This window comes from Gouania willdenowi, chromosome 12, assembly GCF_900634775.1.
Source record: "Gouania willdenowi chromosome 12, fGouWil2.1, whole genome shotgun sequence".
Classification (NCBI taxonomy): domain Eukaryota; kingdom Metazoa; phylum Chordata; class Actinopteri; order Blenniiformes; family Gobiesocidae; genus Gouania; species Gouania willdenowi.
In genome coordinates this window covers 17,901,037-17,926,260 of record NC_041055.1, presented here as the reverse complement: position 1 = coordinate 17,926,260, position 25,224 = coordinate 17,901,037, and the positions used below count along the sequence as shown (strand labels likewise).

The window sequence follows — 25,224 nt, the reverse complement described above, 5'->3', positions numbered from 1 at the left end:
GAGACCCACCGCCCCGCCACGCCCGACCGCACCCCCCGATCCCCACACTGTAGCCCAGCCATCAACAGACGGGCCGGGCCCCCACCCGACAGGCCCAGATGTGTGAATTTACCCACCACCCTGTTATGGTGCCTCTCCATTCCCCAATGGAGAGGCACTGGGGACATGCTATCCAAAGCATTTTGTAGTTCTTGTAAAGTTAATGGTGAGTCTAAGGTGGTTTTCTGCTCTATGGTGAGCTGTGGTAGGTTTAAGTTATTGAGGAAGGTTTTGATAGTAATCATGAAAAACCTTATTAATGTCCTGAGGTAAGTTTAAAGGTTGACCTGAATTATCAGAAATTGCTGCTATGAAATAGTTTTCTTTGTTGTGTTTAAGCTGATTTGCTAAATATTTGCCTGATTTATTGTAAGTTTTTGTACCGTAATTGCTGTAAAATAAAATCCGTTTTTTTAGATAAAATTATGTCCAGATTAAGTTTTGTATTTTGGAGTTCCCTTTGATGACAGCCTTGCCGGTTTCCCAGAGTAAGGACGGTGACACTTCCAGAGAATCGTTTGTTAATAGAAAGTCCTCCCATTCTTTTCTTATCATTTTACCAAATTCACTGTCATTAAGTAATGAAGCATTAAAGCGCCACAGAGAGGATAATTTCTGATTAGAGTCACACTTCAGGGTGAGGGATATCGGGGCATGATCGCTAATGATTTTAGGATGTATTTTAGAGGACATCTTATGTGTGATGGATTTATTTGAGAGAAAAAAGTAAATTCGGGAGAAGGATTTATGCACAGGGGAGAAGAAGGTGTATTCTTTTTTAGTTGGACTGTTCAGTCTCCATACGTCACCTATTCCAAGATCATCCATGTAATTCATTAATACTTTAGCAGATCGAGATGGTTTTGTATTTGGGCACTTACTGGATCTGTCTAATGATGTGTTGAGTGTCAGATTGAAGTCTCCTCCGATGATTACAGATGAATCTGCAGATAGGTCCGATAGCTCCGAAAAAACTCTATGGAAGAATTCAGGGTCGTCGTTATTGGGGGCATAGAGGTTTAGATTACCACTTTGATAATAATATATCTACCCTCTGGGTCTATGGTGGAGTTGATTATGTTAAAGAGAAACCTTTTGTTGAAAAGAACCGAGACTCCTCTTTGCCTGGAATTGAAACACGAATTATATATTTTGTTAAAATTTGAGTCTGTCAGAGATTTTTCTTCTGATTTAAGTTAGCGAGTTTCTTGAAAGGCATCTTCCACCGGACCTGTCTTGTTATTGTACAACCCCAATAAAACATCAGCACATGGGAATGAAAGTCCAGACAGAATGTTATCATCTTGAAAGGAGAAGAAAATAAAAAGCCCTCCACTGGTATTGTTCAACTATCTGAAACAATTATGCTGTGTGGAATTCACACAGACTCTAGTTGACGGACATTGTATAGGGATTGAAAGAAATAAAATCTGTTGGCAAAATTGTCAAGTTGTTCAGACTTTAAAGTTGCTATCCGGAGTTTCTGAGAAACGTGTCGATGTCCCGCCCTAAACAGCTTCACTTCCTCCCCCTGCCTCTGTCAATCTACCGGAAGCCACGCCTCTACTTTTCTGCACGCGCATCCCGAAACATAACAAGGTTGCATCGAGTTGCATTGATATAGGTCTATGGGTCAGGTAGGAACCAAAATCATATTTACCTGTTTGCGGTCGCGACGCGTGACCTTGTTTCCGTGCACAGTTCCGCATTCACTTTGATTGACAGTCTCAAAAACAGGAAGTCGAAGCCTATTGGCTGGGCACATTTGTATAGGTGTCTATAGGACGAAGGAGGTACTTATATACATTAATGTATATTAATGACTACTGGCAGTAGACCATAGTAAAAAACGAGTTAGGTATTTTTTCGCATTTCAAAAGAATCTTACACAAAAACTCCGGATATCAGCTTTAAACAACAAGAATCAAAGTCACTTTGTAATTTATAGTCTTTTAAATCTGCTTAATTTAATTGTGTCTTCAATACATATACTGTTAAAACAAAGTTTAGTGTTACATCTTATAGCAATGACAGTTATGAGGGGGAAAAACACTGTAAATGGCTCTGATATACATGAAAAAAATAGAAGGAAATGCTAGACATCTGTTATATTCTACAGAATTAATTATAAGACGACACTTCTTGTTAACACACAGTTTGAATGTGGGCGGAAAGGTTAATCAGAGAGAAAAACATGAAAGCTTACTTCAATCTGTCTCAGGAATCAACATATCGGATGGTTATTCCCAGAAAAAAAAGGATTTTTGTGATATGTAGTCATGAAATAATCATCTTAATCCCATGTTTGTTTGAAGTGGCTCTTAAATATAGATGGAATGGATTGTTGGAAAAACAACATTTCACAGCAAAAATTGGAGTGTTGATATTTCAGACGTAAATGAATCAGAGTTGATTTCCACTCTTAGGGTGTTATTTTAACACATTCTGATTCAAATGGTGTTCAGTGTTGGAGTTGTTTAACAGAGTTAGTCACGTCCAAGCAAATCAACACTGTAGCGATGTCCTCCTTACATCTCTACAGTGTTAATGTGCCTTGCTTCAGCAATGCCCCTGGACTTCAGGCTTGAAACCCCGTGCATTGATGCTGTGCGCGCCATTTTCCATCTGCTGGAGCTGCTGCTGAAGTCGAGAGGAGTTTTTCCGCTGAAGGTAAGTTAACTAATTCAAAATTATCAATAGTGTCAAATGACAGGCAGCATTTAAAAATGAAATATCTACTTTCTAATATATTTTAGCTATGAGTTGGACATTAACATGCGGTTGCACCGGAGCGGGTGAAGATATTGTCAATTAATGTCGGTTCGGTTCGGGTTGGGGCGGGTAATTTGAATGGACAGTCGCCTTTTCGTGTGATGTGTCCATGTATAATAACATGTAAATTAAAAAGGTACTGTGTGTGTGCGTGAAGTTATGTGTTTGGGCTCCCATTGGCCAATTTAGAACATTACGACTGTCCATGAATGCATCACACCTGCACAGCTCATCAGCGCTGGCTAGCACCGTGCGCAGTACATCGTGAGGCGTGTGCACCATGCGGAATATCCTTTTTTCTTGACTAACCGTAACAACATGGAGGAGGAAATGCGGTCAAAGATAAGGTCAGGAGTTTACAGTTATTTTGTTACGCTTGCTTGGTGAAGCAAGCACTTGTTCACCGAAGTGTTCGGTGAAATGTGCTAATGATGCAGCTGTTGCAATATGGAGTCTGTTTCCACTTTCCATGCATACTAGCTAAAATATAACGGATTAGTATGACCATTATGTCTGTGGATTTTATTCTTGCTGGTTGGGTTGGGGCGGGTTCTGTAAATAGAGGCAGAAGCTCGGGGCAGGCGGTGCGGGTTGGTTTTAGCCATTTATGCTGGGCCCCGCCGGTTGAAAAAATCCCGACCCCGCGCATCACTAGCGTCCACTATGTATATTGGATGTAAACCTGACGCTTTCGACGGGTTCTGCCGCGTCCGGTGTCAACGTGCCTTTAGAGTGGCCAGATGCAGAGACTACCCCGCCACCGCTACCACAGAGGTCGGACTCAGTGGACTTGACTGTGCCGGTGTTGTGACAGAATCTGTGACCTGACAAAAACTGTGAACACAGGGTGCGGTGTCAGTTGACCTGTAGCTGGGATTATTTGGTTCGACAAATTCGACTGTACGTTTTAGAATGTTTTTGAATATTTTGCAGAAGTTTTTTACAGTTATGTCATCAGTGCTAGTCTGGGGCAAATATTTTTTTTTTTTTTTTTTTTTTGTTCAATAATTTTATTTACACATTTAATTATGTACAAAACTCTTACATAACTTTTTTTTGACCTGAAAAGGCAGAAAATTAAAAAAAAAAACCCAAACAATTTATTACAAAAGACAAAAAACGGACGTGAGTAACATTTGATCAGGATTCATCACAGAAATCTGGGGCAAATAAAATGTTCAAGGGGGCACCATTGATTCGTTTTACCATTCACATGTCCAAAAATCGCAGATGCACTCTATCGGGCCATGCAAATGTACAGACTAAGTGACCAAGCTTGACAGGATTATTTTAAAATCCACTGCATGTGTGTCAAAGCTTTGACAGTCTTTACAGGGTATAACCTGCATGATGTGTGTTTATAAGTGTTATTAATCATTTCAACTTGAATTGCTTCATTTTGTTTTGTTTTTTACATCAAGTGCTTATTACTGTCAATTTAATTTATTTGTTTTTTGTAGGTCTCAGCATGCTGATCCAGGTTCGTTACTGCCAACAGCAGAAGTATGTGAAGGTGAATGATGTCGATGGACAGTTTGATTTCATGGAGTTCCATGAAAAAGGTTTGTTTTTACATATAGACTAAAAATTGAATGAATATTGTGTATGGGATTTTATCTAAGTCTGTTTTATCTTTTTCTAGTCATTGAGAGATTTTGCATGCCACCTGACGCAAAAGTAGTGTACAAAGATACAACGGGAACAGAAGTTGATGAAGACATTTTCAGTGACCTTGTCAGCCAAGGCAGTCTGGTTCTAACAGCTTTCTCAAATGATGGTAAGAAATGTAGCGGTCAATGGTATGACCCAATCCAATTCCAGATGGTGTAACCTATATATTTTTTTCTCAAATCTGTCAACAGTGTTAAGTATATTGTGGAATTAATGTAATTCACTTTTGCAGTGCAAAATAATTGTTTTTCTTTTCCTTCTAGGGTTTTCCGATTCCTCCTTGTCCTCTCCATCTGAGTGGTCTGAATCTAGCTTCAGTTCAAGTGCATCAACTATACTTCTAGATGAGGTCCCTAGGAAGAAATCCAGAGTTGAAGGAATAATCAATGCAGCGTCTGCTAAAAAGGTTGCAACAATCCTCACTTCTCACAGATTTCTTTAAATGTATCTATCTATTATTCTGCTGTTAATCACAATTTTTCTTGGCTTTCTTTTTTTTTCCTTAAGTTGATCGAAACATTACTTGAAACCAGTTCAGGTGGTAAAGAGGTTCTCGAGGAATATCACACAACACAAACTCTTACAGATGCTACCCGAAGACTACTGGTCAATATAATAGTGGCCCACATGATTGATAAACATGGGTAATCTTGTCCTCTTTATTAAGACTTTGATAAGAAAAATAACTGTTTAACCATTACATAAAGAATGCAAATTACATAAATAATTCCACCTCAATCTTTCTTCTCAGGCACATCCCCACCAAAGCTATTATAGAAGAATATGCTCTGGGGATAGTGACTGTGTTCCCGTCCCTCAAAGACCCTTACTTCAAGAAAGGCTATGTATGTATAGTTATTATTTTACTTTTATTTATTTTATTTTTTTTACATAATTTGTATGTTTTGAGTTGTGTTTGAGGGGATGTTCAAATTCTAAGATTACTTATGAGTGACAACACATTGTGAATTAATTTCCATTTTAGGAACACTTCTATGAAGCTGCAAGCAGCACAGGCTACATTTCTTGGCGTCTGAAGACAGTCAAAAGAAAGAGTCGACGAGGATCTGTAGCTCCAAATAGCCCCACTGGCTTTTCGCAAGGGGGAGGAGGAGGTAACATACTTGCTAAGTGCCTTTTAGACTATAGTCACCATTTTTGATGTCAACCAGTATAGAATTGAATGAAAGGGTTTAAGGGTCTTATGTTCTCACCTTTTCCACAACTCTGTAGGTCTGAAATGTTATTTTGTTTTTATTTACCTATCTGATCAGCAGATAGGGCTTATTTTCTTTAAACTGTTGTGTTCTTTCCTTCAGGGGGCCCTAATTTGCAACGATCCAGTGATGTTGAGAAGCAGCTTGAGGGAGATGCCTGCCAAGAGGCAATCTCTTTGCTCAACCATGCAACAGACACTTCTTTAATTCTCCAAAAGATGAGAGAGACATTTCAACATGGTCGAAAACTTATCAATGACCCTGCCAAAATTGTTGATATCCTGTCTATCTTCCCAAGATTCATGGATACAAAAGGATTAGTAAGTATGCAGTGGTCTATGTTTTGAAGGACTTGAAATTTGGTTCTGAAGGTGGTAGTAATATATTTTCTTTCTCACAGGTGAATCAAGACTTCACTCTTCTGTTTGATGATGAGGTATCCACCAGACTGCTTCAGAAATGGGATCCGATCTTCAGATCTAACGTCATCAAAGAGGCCAAGCAGCTCACCTCAACACCGGAGCTGCGTGAATTGGTTCAGTCAGCAGAGAGTCAACCAGGAAGTGATGAGGCAACAAGTGAGTTTTGCTCTTTAGAATTTGTTACAAGCAGTTACATTCCAAAACTCTATTAAATAAGAATTATTTGATTTTATTAAATTTTTTTGTAACTAAATTTCTTCAATGTAGATTGTTTATTTCTTCTCTAAGAAATAAACGTGAATGACTCAAAAGAAGATGTTTACTGCCTACTACTAAGTGAAGGCTTATGGTTGTTCACTAGTTGATCATAAAATTTAAAGCATTATATTCACCATTTAAACATTTGAGGATTGATGTTTTTAAATCAGATATATTGGGGGCTATATTCTCTCAGCTCTTGCTTCACTAACATCCTTTAACTGTCAATTTACAATTTATTGCAGCACACATCAACTTAAAAAATTCAGGATTTTCAATCTTTTCAACATTGTAACTGCTTTTAACCCTTTGCAAACCATTCTGTTCAGCCTCCAGAATTCACAAACTTTCAACAGGAAAATGCTCTTTATTCTAATCTCGTTTTAATTAAAAATATCAAATTAATGCATTTCAAAGTATTTTCCGTCAATTCATTCTGTCTGTTCAAAGAGATGGCCTCCCTTTTGTTGCTGTTATATCTCCTTCCGCCACCACCTGGGGGACCGAAATCTCCAAAATTAAGCGCCTCTGATGCAGTCAAAAAACTTGTCGTCTTTCACAAGGTAATTTAATATTTATTCATTTTTATCATGTTTAAAGGTGGTCAAGAGGTGGATGAAACAAATTAGACAAGTTACAGAGGGTGTTTGTGTTCACTTCTGTCATGCTGTTTTCTCTGATTTAACTTGTGTCAAATGTCCCCTGTCCTTGTGTAAACCCTTAGTCTTGCTGCAGTTTGGAGGAGCATCTTCGGAATCAGCAGTGCCAGCAGCCATACCTCCTAGCCGTTGGTCGCCAGAAGAGGAACATCGACAGCTTCTACATCTCCATGGACAAACATCTCATCCCTTGCCAGGCAAACCGTTTCATTGGGGCATTTGATTTCCATGTTTGCAATAACTATTCATTTGATATAATGCATGACCTTCTTGAAGGTGTTGCCCAGTATGAGACCAAACTGTTATTTCAATATCTCATAAAAAACTTTATATCAGAACAGCACTTGCTTTCCCGAATTTATGGATTTGACTATGGTTTTTTAGACAGAAAAAACCGCCCCACAAAAATCATTTTGGATAGTGCTGGCAATGGCATTGGCTTGAACTCCATCCAGACATTGTGTCTCGTGAAAAACATCCCTCTTTTGTTTGGTGACATTATTCCAGCGGGAAACGGACACTGGGAATTACTACTACTCTTACTCCAAATAATGGACATTGTTCTTTCTCCTTCTCTCACTTTGGGTATGACTGTGTATTTGAAAAATCTCATTGTTGACCACCACAAATTATTCAAGCACTTGTGTCCTCAAAGAAACTTGATTCCCAAGCATCATTTTATGATTCACTATCCATCTTCTATTTGGAAAATTGGCCTCTTATTGTTTGTCTGGTCTATGAGGTTTGAGGCAAAGCACAAATTGTTTAAAAATTATTTAAAAAATTTCAAAAACATAACCAAATCACTTGCAAAAAGGCATCAGATGGCCATTGCTTTCCATTGGGAAACTTTTCCTTTTAAAAAAAAGGAATATGGGCCCATCAAATCATTTTCTCCAAGATATGTGGTCAACAGTGAAATGCGTCAAATGATGTCAAAAGAGGTGTTCGAAACAAGTTGGGTGAAAGTTGATGGCGTTGAGTACAGAGCTGGACTTGTTGTTTGCAATTCAATGGAGGAAGAGATGCCAGTCTTTGGTGAAATACTTGATGTACTTTTGCTTGAAAATGACATTTTTTTTACTGACACAGGAGCTTTTTACAGTGAACTTTGATGACCATCACCATGCGTTCAAAGTGAAACGAACAGAAAAACAGCATGTCATAAAAACAATGGAACTGAAATGTCACCAACCTTTTGATATTCAAAGCTCATATGGAGCTACAAATGAAAGTTTATATGTCATACCCTCATTCACAATCTTTTAATTGTATAATGGGAGAAGAGCCATAAAATAAATATTTTTGCAAAAGCATCATTTTTCTTGGAATTATGTCATTGTCAATCATTTTAATTTTACTACTAGTTATATTAAATTATTTCATAATTAGAAGTAAGAACTTTGTATGTTTTGTTAATGTAACTCACTAAACCAGGTTACAAAGGAACTCTGAATCAGTGTTAATAATAACTCGATTAGTGTTAATTTAACCCAGTTCATTGAGTTAAAAAGTAACTCTGAATCAGTGTTAATAATAACTCGATTAGTGTTAATTTAACCCAGTTTATTGAGTTAAAAAGTAACTCTGAATCAGTGTTAATAATAACTCGATTAGTGTTAATTTAACCCAGTTTATTGAGTTAAAAAGTAACTCTGAATCAGTGTTAATAATAACTCGATTAGTGTTAATTTAACCCAGTTTATTGAGTTAAAAAGTAACTCTGAATCAGTGTTAATAATAACTCGATTAGTGTTAATTTAACCCAGTTTATTGAGTTAAAAAGTAACTCTGACACAGTGTTAGATATTTAACTATTTTGAAAATGTTAATTTAACTCTGTAGAGTGTGGAGCTATATAAACCCTGAAAAAGTGTTAAAATTGACTCTGTGGGAGTTGAATCAACACTCCACTTTTTGCTGTGTTTGTCAATTTCTTCTTGTCATTTACTTTTTCTAAGATCAGGGTTTCACAAATGTCTGGGAGTCCTGTTGGAGAAAAAGCTACTTTAGGTCTTTTTTTTATTACAAACAAATGAAAATATTATAGTTTTCTAAATCTAAACTAAATTATTACTTGACCAATTACACAAGCAAGGAAAGCAAACAAGCGAATACTGACATTTTTTATAAAAAATATATATATACACAGTATATATATACATTAGTTTAGTGCAGTGAATATTTAGTGTTAGTTTTTTTTTTTCATGATTGTTATGGAATGGACTCCTCATTGTGTCTAGCAAAACTCCAGGGTTACCTCTGACCACAGTTATAGGACATCTGCCTTAGATGCATTGTTTCAGGTAATGAATATGTTTTACTGGATGGTTTGGGAGCCGGTCACCAGTTCCAAGCTATCCAGATGGTTTCCTAACTGGTTGCTGGCTGCTTAGAAAGTCACATGTGGCTGTGGGGCCCACTCACCTGATGCTGCCAATCTGAAGTACATCCCCTTATGTTGGTAGAAGTTTTATTTATGAAATTAATCATGTAAAAAAGGTTCCATAAATCATAGCATTGTGAATATAATAAAACATAAAATTACTATTATTTTTCTGTACTGTGTAGTTTGCAACACTTCTCTTTATTGATTTGTGTAATCATAAACTCACTCACTCAGTTATTTGGTTAGTTGTTTAACATTAGGGCCCCTAATTATGTTCTGTGTTATTTGCCACTGCCTCAGCACAAATGGCACCAGATCAAGGAGGTCTATCGGTAAATCTGAAGCATTATCTTGGTATTAAAAGGATTTAAGAGAGCGGTCAACACCATCTTCCTCTGTCAATGTAGCACTTGTGATGCTGCACACTGAGAAGGTTGCCATCGATTCAGTATAGATTGGATGACCACGGTTTGTCAACAAACTGAACGCGCACTAACTGACCTCGGCTGCTGTGTAGCAAACCTCTTATTATCAGTGAGAGAATATGATTGAATGTGTCTCAAGAGCAGACATTGTTGACGTGTCTGCATGAACATAAAAAGTATCTTTATAAAAATGATTAAATGTCTATACGCAGACAGACGCTTAAACACAGTTTGAAGTGAGTTAGATGAACGCTGTGTGACCGTGGGGTCAATCCAATGCTTTGGTTAAACAAAATAATTAAAAAATGAACTTTTAGATGCCTCTGAACACACACTAACATTGTGTTGTACTACTACGCATTAATGTTTTCATTTACACTAGTTGAAGCGTGCAAGAAATAGAGAGGTTTGGTGGTCATAGTTCCTTCTTAACATTTTACAGCTTGAAAAAAAATGTGGATGTTTGATAATGGTATTTTAAAAACTATTTATTTAAAGCTGCTATTCGGAGTTTCGGAGAAACGTCTCGATGTCCCGGCCTAAACAGCCTCACTTCCTCCCACTGCCTCTCCCAATCAACCAGAAGCCACGCCTCTACTTTTCTGCACACGCATCGCGGAACACAACAAGGTCGCATCGGGTCACATTGATATAGGTCCATGAGTCAGGTAAGAGCCAAAATCATATTTACCTGTTTGCTGTTGTGAGGCGCGGCCTTGTTTCCGTGCACAGCTCCGCCTTCACTTTGATTGACAGTCTCAAAAACAAGAAGTCAAAGCCTATTGGCTCTCCTTTCAGGGTTTAACCATTTCCGCGTCACATTACACTTTTTAGTTTTGTTTCCATTTTTGTTATCTTTCCCTGTTTAGATGACTGGCTAATAAAATTTCCCAAAATAATAACATACATGCTAAATTGGGTTAATAGAGTCAACTACTGTTATTATTTAAAAATTTTATATGCTTCGTATAATTTACAAAATTGGGATCATGCAAGATTAGGTTGCAAGAGCGACATAGGCCACACTGATAGAACCCCAACCATCTGTTTAACTGGAAATATACCATGGAAATGTGTGATTAGGCTCCTAAATTATATATAAAACCGTTAATTACTGCCAACCGGCAAATCATTTTCACGTTTTGCACGAAACCCCACGCAGCCGTGTGACTGGAAATGCTTCAGCCATGACGCATCACCAGGTAAACTCATCACTATGTACTTAAACACTAACAGCTAAACTTGTCTTTGTACCAGTGCCTTTACAGTTTTGAATGCAGTCATAATAATCTGAACCGCTTGTTCATCACAACACATTAAAAGCATACTTTAGATAAACCTCTGTCTTCATTTTCACAAGATAACATGATAAGTAGGTGAAATGTTACACCAGCGCAAGATTTTGCACAGAATATCGCCACTGGTGATGGCCGAGTGGTTAAGTAAGCGGGCTTGTAATAGAAGTGTCACCGGTTCGAATCTCACGCAGGCCATCACTGTGGGATGTTGAGCAAGTCCCTTAACCCCAAGCCAACTGCTCCCTGGGTGCCTGCAATTGGCAGCCCACTGCTACCCCTCAGGGAACATGGGTGAAAATGCAGATTAGAATTTCACTACAGTGATGAATAAAAGTTACGTTATATTAGGGCCAAATTTTAAAATAAGGATAGACGGAGAAGAAAAACAGGTCGGATTGCTTTTTCCGTGTCGGAATAATTTAAACGTTTCAGAAGGTCAATTCTGTTTTTCCCGTCCGTTTTCTGCAATCACGGAAAATCGGAGGCCCCCGATGTATTTTGACATTGGCTCAAAATTTTGCTATTGAATAAACTACCCAATCGTACGGGGATCGAGAAACTGTCTTGGTGATTAATTTAGTGTTTCGCGCATGCTAACACAATTTCCTAATTTTTTTTACAGTTGCTTAAACCAAAAATATGCTTCAGATTGGAAAAAAGTCATGCCAGCAATCCATTCCTGTAGAAAAGACAAAGGCTTTGACCAAAGCACTAACTTGAGTTATAGAAAATGATATCGTAGAGCTAATAGTAATGGGTTGGTTAGGTTAAGGCTGGGGAAAAGTAAAAGGTTCAGAGTTAGGGTTACGGAGAGGGACATAACTTCAACCTTAAATACATCTGTTTGAAATGACTTCCAATCAGCACGAAATAAATTTGTTCCTAGCATCACAAAAAATATGAGGCAATCGTGTTGCCACGTACAGAACAATAGATTCATTCATTTACATCACATATTCACGATCCCCATGAGACCGGGCTAGAATAAAACATGGATGGGAGGATTCTGGGAACGAAGAGTGGGAGATGGATTAAATATGTAATAAAGATTGATGAGCTCGATCAGCTTACTGAACATGTGCACATGAAGCTGTGCTTGGCGGTGTCACTGGTTTCCCACCTGAATGCCTGAGCCGCCAAATTAAAAGCCTTTATTAGTGGAAAAAAAGACAAATATTTAAATCCTGTGTAAAAACTGCTGACAGGTGAAAGACGTGTGCCTAAGGAATGATTTCAAACATCGGAGTATATTGTGAGGTATTCTCCTCTTGAAATCCATTTATATGAATGCGGGGTTATTAGTATAATTTTCATTTCACCATTTAGACTAATGGGAGAATCCCATTCTGCTGCTGTGATTAATGCAATGATGAACCTAATTTTCAGAGTCCAAGGCTCTGTCTTGCACTAATTGCCAAAGTCCAGACATTTCCAGGTACTTTTCTCCTATTGTCCTCATTTACTCTTAAGTTCTATTACCTTTGTTCTCCTCTACTTGTTCTTCTGATCACTCTCTTCTACTGACATTAAAAGACAGCAGCTGTTCTCACATTGGCTGACTCTGTCCTTTCCTCCCTTTTGAAATCATCTCGTTCATCATTTCTATGAAATAAAGCTTCCAGGAAGACTGTCACGGTGTCTTATTTGAAATAGATGGTATGAGTAGTGCTGACTAGGGAGTTGGTGGTACGAATCTCACTCAGTCCCAAGCATTGTCATTCTGTCCTTGGGCAACACACTTTATAAATGTGAATGAATTAATCAGTTTCTTCTGTGTTCAGTGGAACAGCGCCTCTAAACTGGCAGATCGGGGTGGTGATCCCTCTTTTTAAGAAGGGGGACTGATGAAGATAAAGATTTTTATGAGTCCAACAAAGGAATTTGCAAAAATTGGAGGATGTGTTCCAACTATAGATGAATTTCACTCCTCAGCCTCCTTGGTACGGTCTATTCAGAGGTACTGGAGAAAATTCTACGTCGCAAAGTCAAACCTCGGATCCAGGAGGAGCCATGCAGTTTTAGGGCCCTTGAGGGTTCATGGGAGTTGCCCAACACTTCTACATGTGGTTTGTGGACTTGGAGAAGGTATTCAAATGTGTCCCTCTGTGATTCCTGTAGAAGGTTCACTGGGAGTATATTAGACCCCCTGGTACGGACCATCTATTCCCTGTCCCTGTCACCAACTCTGTTACTAATTTTTATGAAAATAATTTCTAGGCGCTGCCACGGCATCGAGGGGGTCCAGTTTGGTGGTCACTTTTGCAGATGATCAATCCTGTTGGTTCCATCAGGCTGTACCCTCAATTTGCAGCAGAGTGTGAATCGGCCGGGATGAGAATCAACACCTAAAAATCCTAGTCCATGGTTCTTGACCAGAAAAAGGTGGAAAGCCTTCTCCGGGTTGGGGATGAGATCCTGCCCCAAGTGGAGGAGATCAAGGACCTTGGGGTCTTGTTCACAAGTGAAGGAAGGATGGAGCGAGAGATCGACTGGCGGATTGGTGTGGCGTAATCCAGACTCTGCACCGAGCCATTGTGGTGAAGACTCAAGATGGAGCTGAGCCAAAAAGCAAAGCTCTGAATTAACCGGTCGATCTTCGTTCCTACCCTCACCTATGGTCATAAAATTTGGGTCATGACCGAAATAACAAGATTGCGAAGGCAAGAAGGCAAAATGAGCTTCCTTCATAGGGTGGCTGGGCTTTCCTTTCGAGATATGGTGAGAACATGGGAGTTTGAGATTCTTGCCAGAGGGGGCTAAAAAAATAAATACAAATAAAAATAGAATTATATATAAAGAACGTATTGAGATTCGAGCCAACCACAATGTGTGTAACATAAACAATAATATTGAAAACAAAAAAATAATTTGTTAATGCATCATTTAATGTTGTAAATTCATGATAAAATCAGGCCGGCGGTCGCTTTCTGCTTCGTTTTTGCTGCATTAACATACTTGAACTGCTGCAATCCAAAATGCAGTTGAAATGTTCAGCAGCCTCTTGTAACTTAAAGAATGAGAGAGTAAAGTTGCTCAAAGTAAGCAGTGTTATTATTCATGATATTCTACATGATACAACACTCGATACATGTGCTTTAATATGGGAGATACACTTTAACATGGAAGGACTGACTTGCTGACCGTAAATCACTGTTAGACACATATGATATAATAAAGGGATACATAAGGATTAAAAAGCATTTAAAAGTCTAACAACATAGATTATGGCATTAAAAGTCTCTAGCTACGTTAGTCCGCCTTTGCTGAACACTGAATGCATGCACACTCCCATGGCGGCCAGGGGACGCCGACTTTGTCGAGGAGGGAGGAGTAAATATAAACAACACCGCTCAATCCACTGCTTTATATCCAGACAAGCGCGCACTGATCGCAGTGTTTGCTCGTTCTCTGTTCCAGTCGGCTTGTTTTCTCAGTGCGTCACTACAAACAACAGACTTATGAGTCTATGGAACACCCGCGGTGTCCGCCATGTTGTAAACAAAGCACTGAGCTGCTACGGGAAGCAGGAGGGTCCATTGTAATCGGCTGCTGGTCCTTTAAAACTTTTTTAGTTAGTTTTATTTTGCCGAACCTGTAAATTTTATAGAGCCATTTTTTTTTTTTTTTTTCATCACTGTGTTTTTTGGCACCTAAAAATATTTGTATATTATGTAAATTATATCAAGAATTGAGAAAAATGTAATAAAAACTTTTGACTACTAGGGGGCCAATGCCCCCCGCAAACTATGCGTATGGGTGAGAAGTTCAGTAATCCAAGAGGGGCTCAAAGTAGAGCCACTGCACCTTTGCATTGAGAGAGCCAGATGGAATGGCTTTAGCACCTAATTTGGATGCCTACTGGACACCTCCCTGGTGAGGTTTTCGGGACACTTCCCACTGGTAGGCGACCCAGAGGAGGGCCCAGGACACGTTTGGGAGAGATTATGTCTGTAGGCTGGTCTGGGAACGCCTTGGGATCCCCGGGAAGAGCTGGACGAAGTGGCCAAGGAGAGGATAGTTTGGGCCTTGCTGCTAAGGATGCTGCCTCATGACCCGGCCATTGATAAGCGGCAGAAGATGGATAGATATTCTGTTGTCAGACAGGCTGCAGTGGGAAGTTAGGCAGCCATGCTTCTGTTGGACTAAACCAGGAGAGCTGTGGCTACAGAACCTCCACCAGCATGAATGTGGTGTGAATATATAACAGTATCTCTCTTTCCTTTGAGTTTATACACAGAAAAAGAAAGGTGTGATAACATTGCGGGAACATTGTCAAAAAAGCATGTCATCCGTGTGGATCCTACTCGATATGCCTTTTGTGTTAAAAGCATCAAATAATGTTTGTACAAATTGCCTAATAAAAAAGACAGACAACACAATTGGATGTTTTAAGATTACAGCTGCCTTGTCCCTTAGTAAATAGGCTTTATATTAAAAGCCAATTTTCACACTGCATGGATTGCGCTTGTATCGGGCTGTAAATAAAAGGAATTTTTAAAACGACAGCAAAAGCTTGTTGAACCTATTCTTGTGTATAACAAAAGAAAGTAGCCTCAACAAAACCCCTTTGATTAAACTCAAATCTACCAGAATATCATTATGATATATCCCACATCAGAAATGAGATTTACTAGGGGTGTCCTGATCCAATATTTATATCAGATATTGATCAGATATCAGCGAAAAATGAATATCGGATGATATTGACCCTTTATCTAAATTCTCGCTAATAGAAGGACTATGATACAAGCAGCCCATTTCAGACTCCATTCCAGCACTTCTAATAAATGGGTGAGTTGTTGCTGCCTATTTTCTTCTGCTTGAGTAATATCACTTGATTAGGCCTATTTTGATATTCTGCTGATTTATTTTTTCTTCACCCAACAGTGCATTCACTCATGCAGACTACCAAAAGACAACCCAACCCAGGAATGGGGAGACCACGCAAACACCACACAGGAAGGCTGTAGGTAGAAAATCTAACCAGTGCACATCTGTGTCTTCTTGTTGACCATTAATGTTTAATTATCTGACTGTATAGACAATATAGGTATATAACTGTTTTGTTATTATTATGACATTAAGTTCATTCCTACACCCAGAGAGGAAAAGGGAATTGTTGAACAATCAAAGAGCTAACTACAGCTTTATATGGTGTTACCTTTCCCATTTCTTATTATCAAACCAGTATTGTTAAATAAAAAGTGTGGAACTGGCAGATAGAGAATCTGTCTGTGGCTGTTTACTGCCCTCTACAGGCAGAGGATTGTTTCTGTTGCTACAACCAGAACACAAGATTATCTCAGTCAATCCCAGTGGGCTGCTATTTATCTCACATGGGCAGTACCACATGTTGTGTTGAAAGAAACATATGCATCACAACTCTTAATAGATTAATATGAGAGCCGCTCACAGCGAGAAAACTTCCCTCCTATTATACGCAGCTAAAAAAGGTCAGGCTTTTGCAAGCTTTTCTCCACCCACCAGTGAAAATTGATTTACAATCTTAGAATTAAATCGGTGACCCAGGAGCTGAGACAGAGCTTTAATTGCTTTCTTGAGCAGTAAAAAGAGATTGAATGGGACAGTAAATGGTACAATAAACAAGTGGCAGTGAGATAACATCCAGCAGTAGACAACAAGTTTTGTCAATACAAAGATGGACATTTGTAATTGACACGTTAAAGCAAGAACAAAACAGGGGATCTTGATAGGATCATAGCTAAGGTTATCATATGAGAACTGCTAGTGTGTGTGTCATACAAACATACTTCTCATTGTCTATTCAGTGCTGGCATGACAGTTTAAGGGATCCTGCTGACTGTTTATCCTGTTTACCTTGCGTAGGCTATAATCCATGAGGCCTGACTGTTGTTTTCACAAAGTGAAGGTAAGAGAGTCTGCGCTGAGCTACACCTGCTAATATTCCCTTTCTCACATCCATCTGTGCAGTAATTCTCTTGGTGGCTTAGTCAGCTTTGAAGCAGATGTATTAAGCTTTGGGTGAAGGAGGGATAGACAAGGTTAAGGAGTGGATGACAAGGAGATGAAGAGAAGGAAGAAGACGAACAAAGTAGGAAAGTTAAGGTATTAAAATGAAGATGTTAAATGTCAATGAAAAGAAGCTCAAGTGCAAAAAGGCAAACTGCCACAGTGCGCCACTGGTCCGTCCGACCACCACCAACACTCACTCACACACCACATTCATATGAGGCAATGTGGGTGATGTGTCTTGCCTAAATGACGGATACCACAAGAGCAAACGTCACCCCACTGTGGCACCTGGAATTCTCAGTGGTCTCCCATCCAAGTACTAACAAAACCCGGCCTTGTTTAGCTTCCAAGGTCTAACAAGATCAGTCAGTGACAGGCAGGTATGGCTACATGAAGGTACTGAAGGTAATTATACTTGAACACAACATTTATGGTGTAAACTAGAAAACTACTCTGTATTTTGTCAAGACAAATATCTGATGAAGAACCAATAAAAAGAACAATCAAACACAAGGGGCTAAGTTTTTTACACTCTCTAATTAAACCCAAGATGCTTTAGTTAAAGGTTTAGAGAAGCTATACAAAAAAGGTCAAAGTGACAATACAGACATGAGCTAAAACCTATCCACACGTTTTAAGATAGCTGGGCCACATTTGTTATTATATATGTGGGCCAGTTTTGGTTCACATAACATGCCACAATCCAGCCCATACTGGCCCAACTACAGTATGTTTTAAAGCAGAATTAAGTAACTTGCGCTTAGCGCTCCCCCTACAGGTCCCTTTGGTTATGTCATGTCGTAAAAACTCCGCAGACTGCTACATGTGCACCTTTGCTCTCCCAAGACGGTAGCAACCGATCACTGAAAAATCCTTATATAACAGTGACGATAAGGGTGCTTCCACACATATAGTCCCATGTGACCATGTGAACAGTATGAGGAGGAGAGAAGTAAAATAAAGGAATGATGTGGGAGTAATACGGAAGAGAGTGTGGAAATGTGTGTGATGTGTTTGTTTGTGTGCTGACAAAGCGGCTCTGAAAATGGATGGATGGATAGATATTTGTGTGTGTGCTGCCTGATGGAGCGCTGGGTTGCGAGTGTGTGTGCGTTCCTGTTGCAGCAATGACAGTGTGTTTGTATTAGGTTGCCGTAAAGCAGTACGTCTTGCCACCGCGTCGGAGGCAGGAAAGTTGCAAGTGCTGTTTTCTGGCCAGAGACAGCAGGGGGTGATGAAAGACCCCCAATCAACCCTTAAACACTTGTATTACCCTCACATGGACTATGAGAATGATTTATTGAGGTCAAAAAGTTACTTAGTTCTGCTTTAAGACATCTGGCCCACATTTGCTGCTTTGGTTCACTTATGGACTGACCACCGTCACTTTGCCAAATATTTGCCAACTGTGGGCCATATTGATTTTGTGATATAGGGGCCATAAAAATGCCTGATGTGGTCAACAGCTGTATGCTATCTGGGAAAGCACTTAATATCAGCCACATTCACCCATTCACTCTCACAGTCACACACCAATTGGACAGAGCTGCTTTAGCGTGTTAAACTATCAGCAACCAAGGTCTGACCTGCATAAAACCCGGTGGGGTAATTGAAAAAGCAAATTAACACAACCAAGTCAAATTTCATAAAGATCAGTCAATTACAAAACCAAGATATTAATTCAAAAAATTTTGACAATAATGACAGATGGGGATTTTTCGATTATTAAAAGTGATCCAGTCAGTATATTGATTTGGATCCTTCTTCAAGTTTAATGGGATCTTCCAGGGTCTAAAAGTACTTTTGACTTAATCATGCAAAATAAGAACTAATCACCTAATGCCTGACTAACATGATTTTATAGTCTGGTTATTGACCCACATATTTTTAATAAATTGAGATGATCATTTTATAATATGTCTCTAATGTGTCCATAATTTGATTTACACCATTTAGTTTTTTACACACAGTATGTCATTAACAACCTTAAGGGTCCTTAATTCAATCTTAAGGTCAGAAGACAGCTTTTTTATTACAAGAAAGAGACAAGAAAAAAGCACATCAATCCTATTATAAAAACAAATCAAGGCTGTTTAGAAAGTACATGAATGAATTGTTGGACTGTACCAGGGAAATCCACCTTAAACAGTTATGGTCTATATAAAGCGGAACTGCAATGCTTGGGTCTGAATTCCTCATTATTATAGCTCCACAGGCCCCTTTTCTACCCCTTTTCTGATGTGCTTCTGAGAGCAACTCGTTTTGGTGCGGTCTCTTTAAATGCAAATGAGACACTTCATACCCCGCCCCCTCTCGGTTCAACTCCACCCTGCTCCGCTATTTTTGTAGTTTGATAGAAGAGATACGGCTATGTAGCGGCGCATAAACTTTTTATTCAGAGGTTATTTACAAAATGTCAACAACGGAATACTTGTCCATTCAGCCTTACATGTTCGAGCCAGAGTCTGACCCAGCGGAGCGAGATGAAAATGAAGATGATGAACCTGCAGAACCCTAATAAGTGAGCTAACACAAGCACCGAGCTAAAGGTAGCGACAAGCTAACATCACGAAATGCATTTTATACAGTCTTTTCAAAGACAAAAAACGGCAAAATGAAATGACTAATGAAAACTTTAGACTTAAATTAAATCACGTAAGCCATATCATCAAGGATCTAAAACGAGCACACAGCGCTAACATATGAAGTCTGAAGACAGGGCAAATGCTAAGCAACTGCTAATGCTAACAAAACAATGACAGGGACATCTTATCATCACACTTTTTAGCGTTATTTACAGCTTACCAAAGTGCTCTGTTCATCGTCTCCAAAGATAGAAGGAATTGAACCCTCAATCAGACAAAGTCTTTTGGCAAATCCTTCTTTATACTGGCGGAGGTTGCAGAAGCAGTCATCCTTGAAATGCTTCGCGCACACAAAAATGACCTTACCCACAGATGTGGGTACATTTCCGTGAAAAGTAAAACTCAACCAGGCACTTTGAAAAGGTTCTGATGCTGGGAGACGGTGTAATGAAGCGTGTGGGTTACTACATCCAACAACCGAACATTTTGACTTATCCTCTCGAAACTTCGGCATCCTTGAGCTTGGACTACAAAATAAAAGCAAGAAATAAAAATGGCGGATTGCTCGAAGTGTTGGGCCTGGAGTCGATGTCTTAATTTGGCAGTTCCGCTGCAAATACTGTGACGTAATAGTTCAAAAAACGTAATAGAGAATAGAAAAATTGAAACAGATTGAAAAATATGAGCAAAACAGAATATAAAGATATCTACGGAGCTCCTGAAGAGACTAATTTGATTTTTTCACTCTAAATATACGACAAAATGCATTTAAGGGCTAAAAAAGTGGATTTAGCATGACGTGTCCCCTTTAAGATATGCAAAGCACAAAAGTGACATAAGTTATCCTTGAAGAAAGAAATGGAGCCAACAATCCCCTCAGATCAGCCTAAATAAAAATTGCACTTTGGTTATACAAAGAAACCAGTTCAAGGATGTCTTATCCCAGTGATTCTCAAATTGAGTCAAGTGTAACCCAGAGGGAACCATAACATCTGCCTACTGCACCAGATCTCCCTGAGAACCTGCGGGTGAAGGGCCAGATGTAAAAATCAGTGTGCTGTGAAATGACTCAATTCACCAAACTCTGGAGAACCCCAATAGTAACCTTGTGTCTGATGGGTCAATTCTTTAAAGCTTCAATTACCATTGATCAACCTGATATGGGATGTACTGTATATCATGTATTAAGCCTTGTCCCGCCTTCCACGTAACAAAAGTAGTTTATATTGGATTGTTGTTTTAGTTTTTGTTCACATGTGATTATTTTAATTAGTCAGTCTATTTATTGTCACTTAAAAAAATATAGTCGACGAAAACTTTTAGTCCTTAAAATGAACACTGGACATCATTTTGTCAGGGTGTACTTCTTATTTAATTCCTTTTTTTTCCACTCTAAAACTACATTTTTAGCATTATGAAATATTTTCGGACTATAATTTTCACTAAGATCTCCAATTTAGAGCGCAAAATCTGTTGCGTGTGTAAATACTCAATTAATTATCAGCATTTTGCTTTAAAATCAGAATCAGAATTCCTTTATTAATTCCAGGGGGAAATTGTTTTTGTTACAGCCACTTAAGAAAAAAAAAAAAAAAAAAAAAATCACAAATAAAAGAATAAAATGTTTAACAAAGACGAAAGAAAGAATAAACGTTAAATAAGTGTATAAATCAGCATTTATGCACCTGTAAAGTGTTATACATGGATAATGTAGGACATCTGAGTAGGTGAAAGCAAAAAAAAAAATTTGAAGCCTTTGATTTGAAGATGATGCAATGGATCAAATCATTTTTTGTGGGTGAACACATTGAATTTATTCTGTTATGTAGGCTACAAAATATATGTAAATGAAAGTGATGTTACTTGAATGTTTGTTTTACACTTTTATTTTTGCCCAAATGCATTTTAATGTCTGTCCGAGCATCCGTCCCTGTCGCATTCCTCACATTTGTCCAAAACTAGGCAGTTTGACAAAGGCCGGATACCATGATGACATTGTCTTGAGTTGCTGCGGCAACAGAAAAAGCAGTCTGAAGCACAAGAAGACGCCCTACGGTTCATCTAGCAGGAGGTCAGAGCTGTGATGCTGTGTCGTACGAGCTCAGGCAGAACATTGTGTAATTTCTGATCTAACCCTAGAAATCAATGCTCTAAAGCAGCGATTCTCAACTGGAAGGTCGGGAACCAAAAGGAGGTCACGGAAAGCTTGTCCAAAATAAATAAAAACTTAATTTCTCTAATTCTTGACTTGTCTTATTTTGAAAGAAACTCTTCTTTTTACCGGCATGCTGTGAAATGCATGTTGTACAAGAACATATATAAATTCATGTTTTAAAAAAAGACTATATATGGGTTTTTTTCAACAGCCATTTTTGAAAAACTAACTTTGGTTGTTTGAATTCTAAAAAAAAGTGGGTCGTGTTTTAACTCATTCACTGCCAGACTGATTTTTAAAGACCCACAGAATATTTTGTACTATGACAATTCTGAATTCTTTCATTAAAATAATCATTTTGTTTCGAGCTTGTTTCGTTCTTCCGTAATCAGCAGTTGAATAGAGGCAAGTTTCACACAAATGGCCAGTTTGTAAGAAAAATAATAATTTTGATGGAAAATTATTATTATTTTGCTATCTAGGTCAGAATTTAATGGATTTCATCCTGTATTTTGGCCTTCCTCCAAGTCTCTCCCCCCGTCATGCTCCACACGCAACTTCCTCCTTCTCCCGGACATGCAGAGTCTCAGCGCTTGCCCCGTTTTCTCTCACCATCGCGACACTCTCAATAGTCCACTTAGTTCTACACAGGGCGACCTTGGCTCAGGTGGTAGAGGGTTGTCTTCTGATCGAGAGGTTGGGGGTTCGATCCCAGTACCTGACTATGTGTCAAAGTGTCCTTGGGCAAGACACTGAACCCTAAGTTGCTCCCAGTGGTCGACTAGCGCCTTGCATGGCAGTCCTGTCCCACTGGTGTGTGAATGTGAGGGTGAATGAGCTGATATGTAAAAGCGCTTTGAGACTGCTTCAGTGTGGTGATAAAGCGCGATATAAAATCTAGTCCATTTACCATTTACATGCTCTGGTCGAGTGTGCGCTGCTGTGAGCTGCTGGGAACTTCAGCATCAACTCTCGTAGCGCCATTTTCTGTCTCGTAAACTCCTTTCCTCTCCCTCTGAGCTCTGCCCATCATGGGTGATCTCTCATCCAAAGGTGTGCTGCTGCCACCTACATGTCACCAGTTGGTCACCACATCATGATACAAGTTACTGTAGATATTCACCAGAGGGCTTCGCCACACTGTCGCCTAGCAACCCCAGCCAAAAAACACAATTCATGTCTATAGACGTGAATGGCACTCATGATTTAATGACCATGCCTGACGTTGTAATGACGTTTACGCATGTTTTTTTTACACGTGCAACAACAGGTGAGTGTTACAGATTAGGAGCAAGTTTATTATTTTCCTGTTCATTAAACTTCTCGTGCATTATTTAATTGCTTATATATTATAAAACAATGAAAAAAGGATTTGGAAGAAGAATAGTGAAAGCTATATATAGGGTTTTTTAAGAAAAAAAAAACTATTCAAATAAAGACAGTGACACAAAAAGAGAAAAGAAAATACTTTCCCTTGTGGGTGAGCTTCGACAGCCTCAAGAATAAAAAACTAGAGCTGCTCCAAGAAAGGAAGGCTAGAGATAGTCGATTTAATCTTTTCTAAACCAAAATAAAAGCAGAAGAACTCAGGTCAGAGAAACACAGGGATCAGCTGCTTTTAAGGTCAGAGACAATGAGATTCATGCAGATTCTCAAAGATCCTCCACACATTTACGTCACTGTGCGAGAGATTTCGAGTGATGCTAAAAGACAACTCCAGGACAGGAACCAAAGATTCCAACTCATGAAAATTGCAAATGACAGAAACATTGTGAAGTGTAATGAACGCTGGAGCAATTAGCTTGAAGCCAAGGAGCAGCAGGTGGCTGCAGAGAGGTTTGCTCTCTGCCAGAGCACTGAGGGGATGATGCACTAAAATGACTCGAACAATAGAGTCACATCAAAAACTGGGGCAGACTTCCAGGTCCAAAGGGAGAAATTGTGGTCTGATAGAGAAGAGGAGATGGTTTTGTATTACCACTCTATAAAAAGAACATGGGAGTTTGAAGATACTCATGAAAGAACAAGACTAGACAAAAAAATTAACTAAAATGAAAATCCCCTGCTGAAAAAGGCTAAACAATTGAGAGGAACATTGTTTTCAAGAATGGAAAACAGAATGTAGAGTTCGAGGACCAAATATCAAAAAACAGAAAGTGTCCATATAGGGATGGTGGAATAGGATGAGGAATGAAAAATAAAAAATATGTTGGCAGAACAATAGAATAACATGGAACTCCAGGAAATCACACTAGAGACTAGGGGTACTTGTCTCTGGTTAAATATATTTGTTGAATAATCTGACCTTCAATGGCATCCATTTAACCAAACTGCTTTGAGTAACGGTCAATCCATTAGTCATATTATGTCAATGTTGACATTTCTTTGAGACAAGTTAACATATAATTCTCTAATTGATGAATACATTACAAAATATTGCAATTCCATTTATTTGGTTATGAAAAGAACAGCAATTTGCTTTGATCAATCATTGCAATGGGTACTTTTTTTCTTTTTTTACATGGATTCAACATTGATGACCTGCTTTTATTACCTAGCTTCTCAAGTATTGGTACCCTGGTGGTATAATTAAGCACTCCAAGGAAGATTTTTTTAAATATACACTGTACATGTGTGTTTATTTTAGAAAGTGTCTATTTGTACGGTTGCCGTACGGACAACCCCCGGTAATATTGGTATGTAGATACCAAAGTACAAGTACGTAGTGTCTTAGGGTTATAACCCTATATTGCAACAATTTTTAGGGTTAGAGTTAGGTTTAGTCTAAATCACGTGACCTAGTGTAGGTATATTGATACGGCAACCATACAGATAACCACTGCCTTTATTTTTATTAGTTATTCAAATACTAAATTTGTTGGTTCATTTTCAGACTCACTTATTCCTATTGAGGGTTGAGGGGGTCTGGTGATGCTTTTCAGCCGGCGATGGACAGTATGTACAGCGTGGAAAAGGCACCAGTCCATCGCAGGCAACAACTCACACTCCCCTTCACACCTATGAGAGAAGAAAGCATAAGCATCGAGAGAACATGCAAACATGACACGGGAAAGGACGGAGAACAGAAGACAGATAGAGGACAGAAGTGTCCACCTCAGGACTTGGATCCAACACATTTTTGTGCTGTGAGGCAAGATGTACATGTGTCTATAAAATAATCACCAACTTCATCACTGATGCAAAACCACCAACAGCAATTGTAACTAGAATATTTGCATTTTGTGAAGACAATGCAAATGAGGATGCAGCTGCTGTCCCATGTGGCAGTAGCTCCATGAGGGATTTTACAAGATCCATCCGTACATTTCTATCTTAAAAT

At 38.9% G+C, this 25,224-nt stretch overlaps 1 protein-coding gene across 1 annotated transcript; it reads left to right on the top strand.

Moving 5' to 3' along the window:
• Positions 1-2,645: 2,645 nt before the first annotated feature.
• Positions 2,646-6,408, top strand: LOC114473722 (uncharacterized). The gene is made up of 10 exons (XM_028463490.1): positions 2,646-2,709; positions 4,272-4,373; positions 4,454-4,588; positions 4,746-4,888; positions 4,990-5,126; positions 5,234-5,327; positions 5,468-5,597; positions 5,802-6,019; positions 6,100-6,277; positions 6,389-6,408. Exons 2-10 carry the CDS (start codon positions 4,280-4,282, stop codon positions 6,406-6,408), a joined length of 1,149 nt encoding a protein of 382 aa, XP_028319291.1. The 5' UTR covers positions 2,646-2,709; positions 4,272-4,279.
• Positions 6,409-25,224: the final 18,816 nt, after the last annotated feature.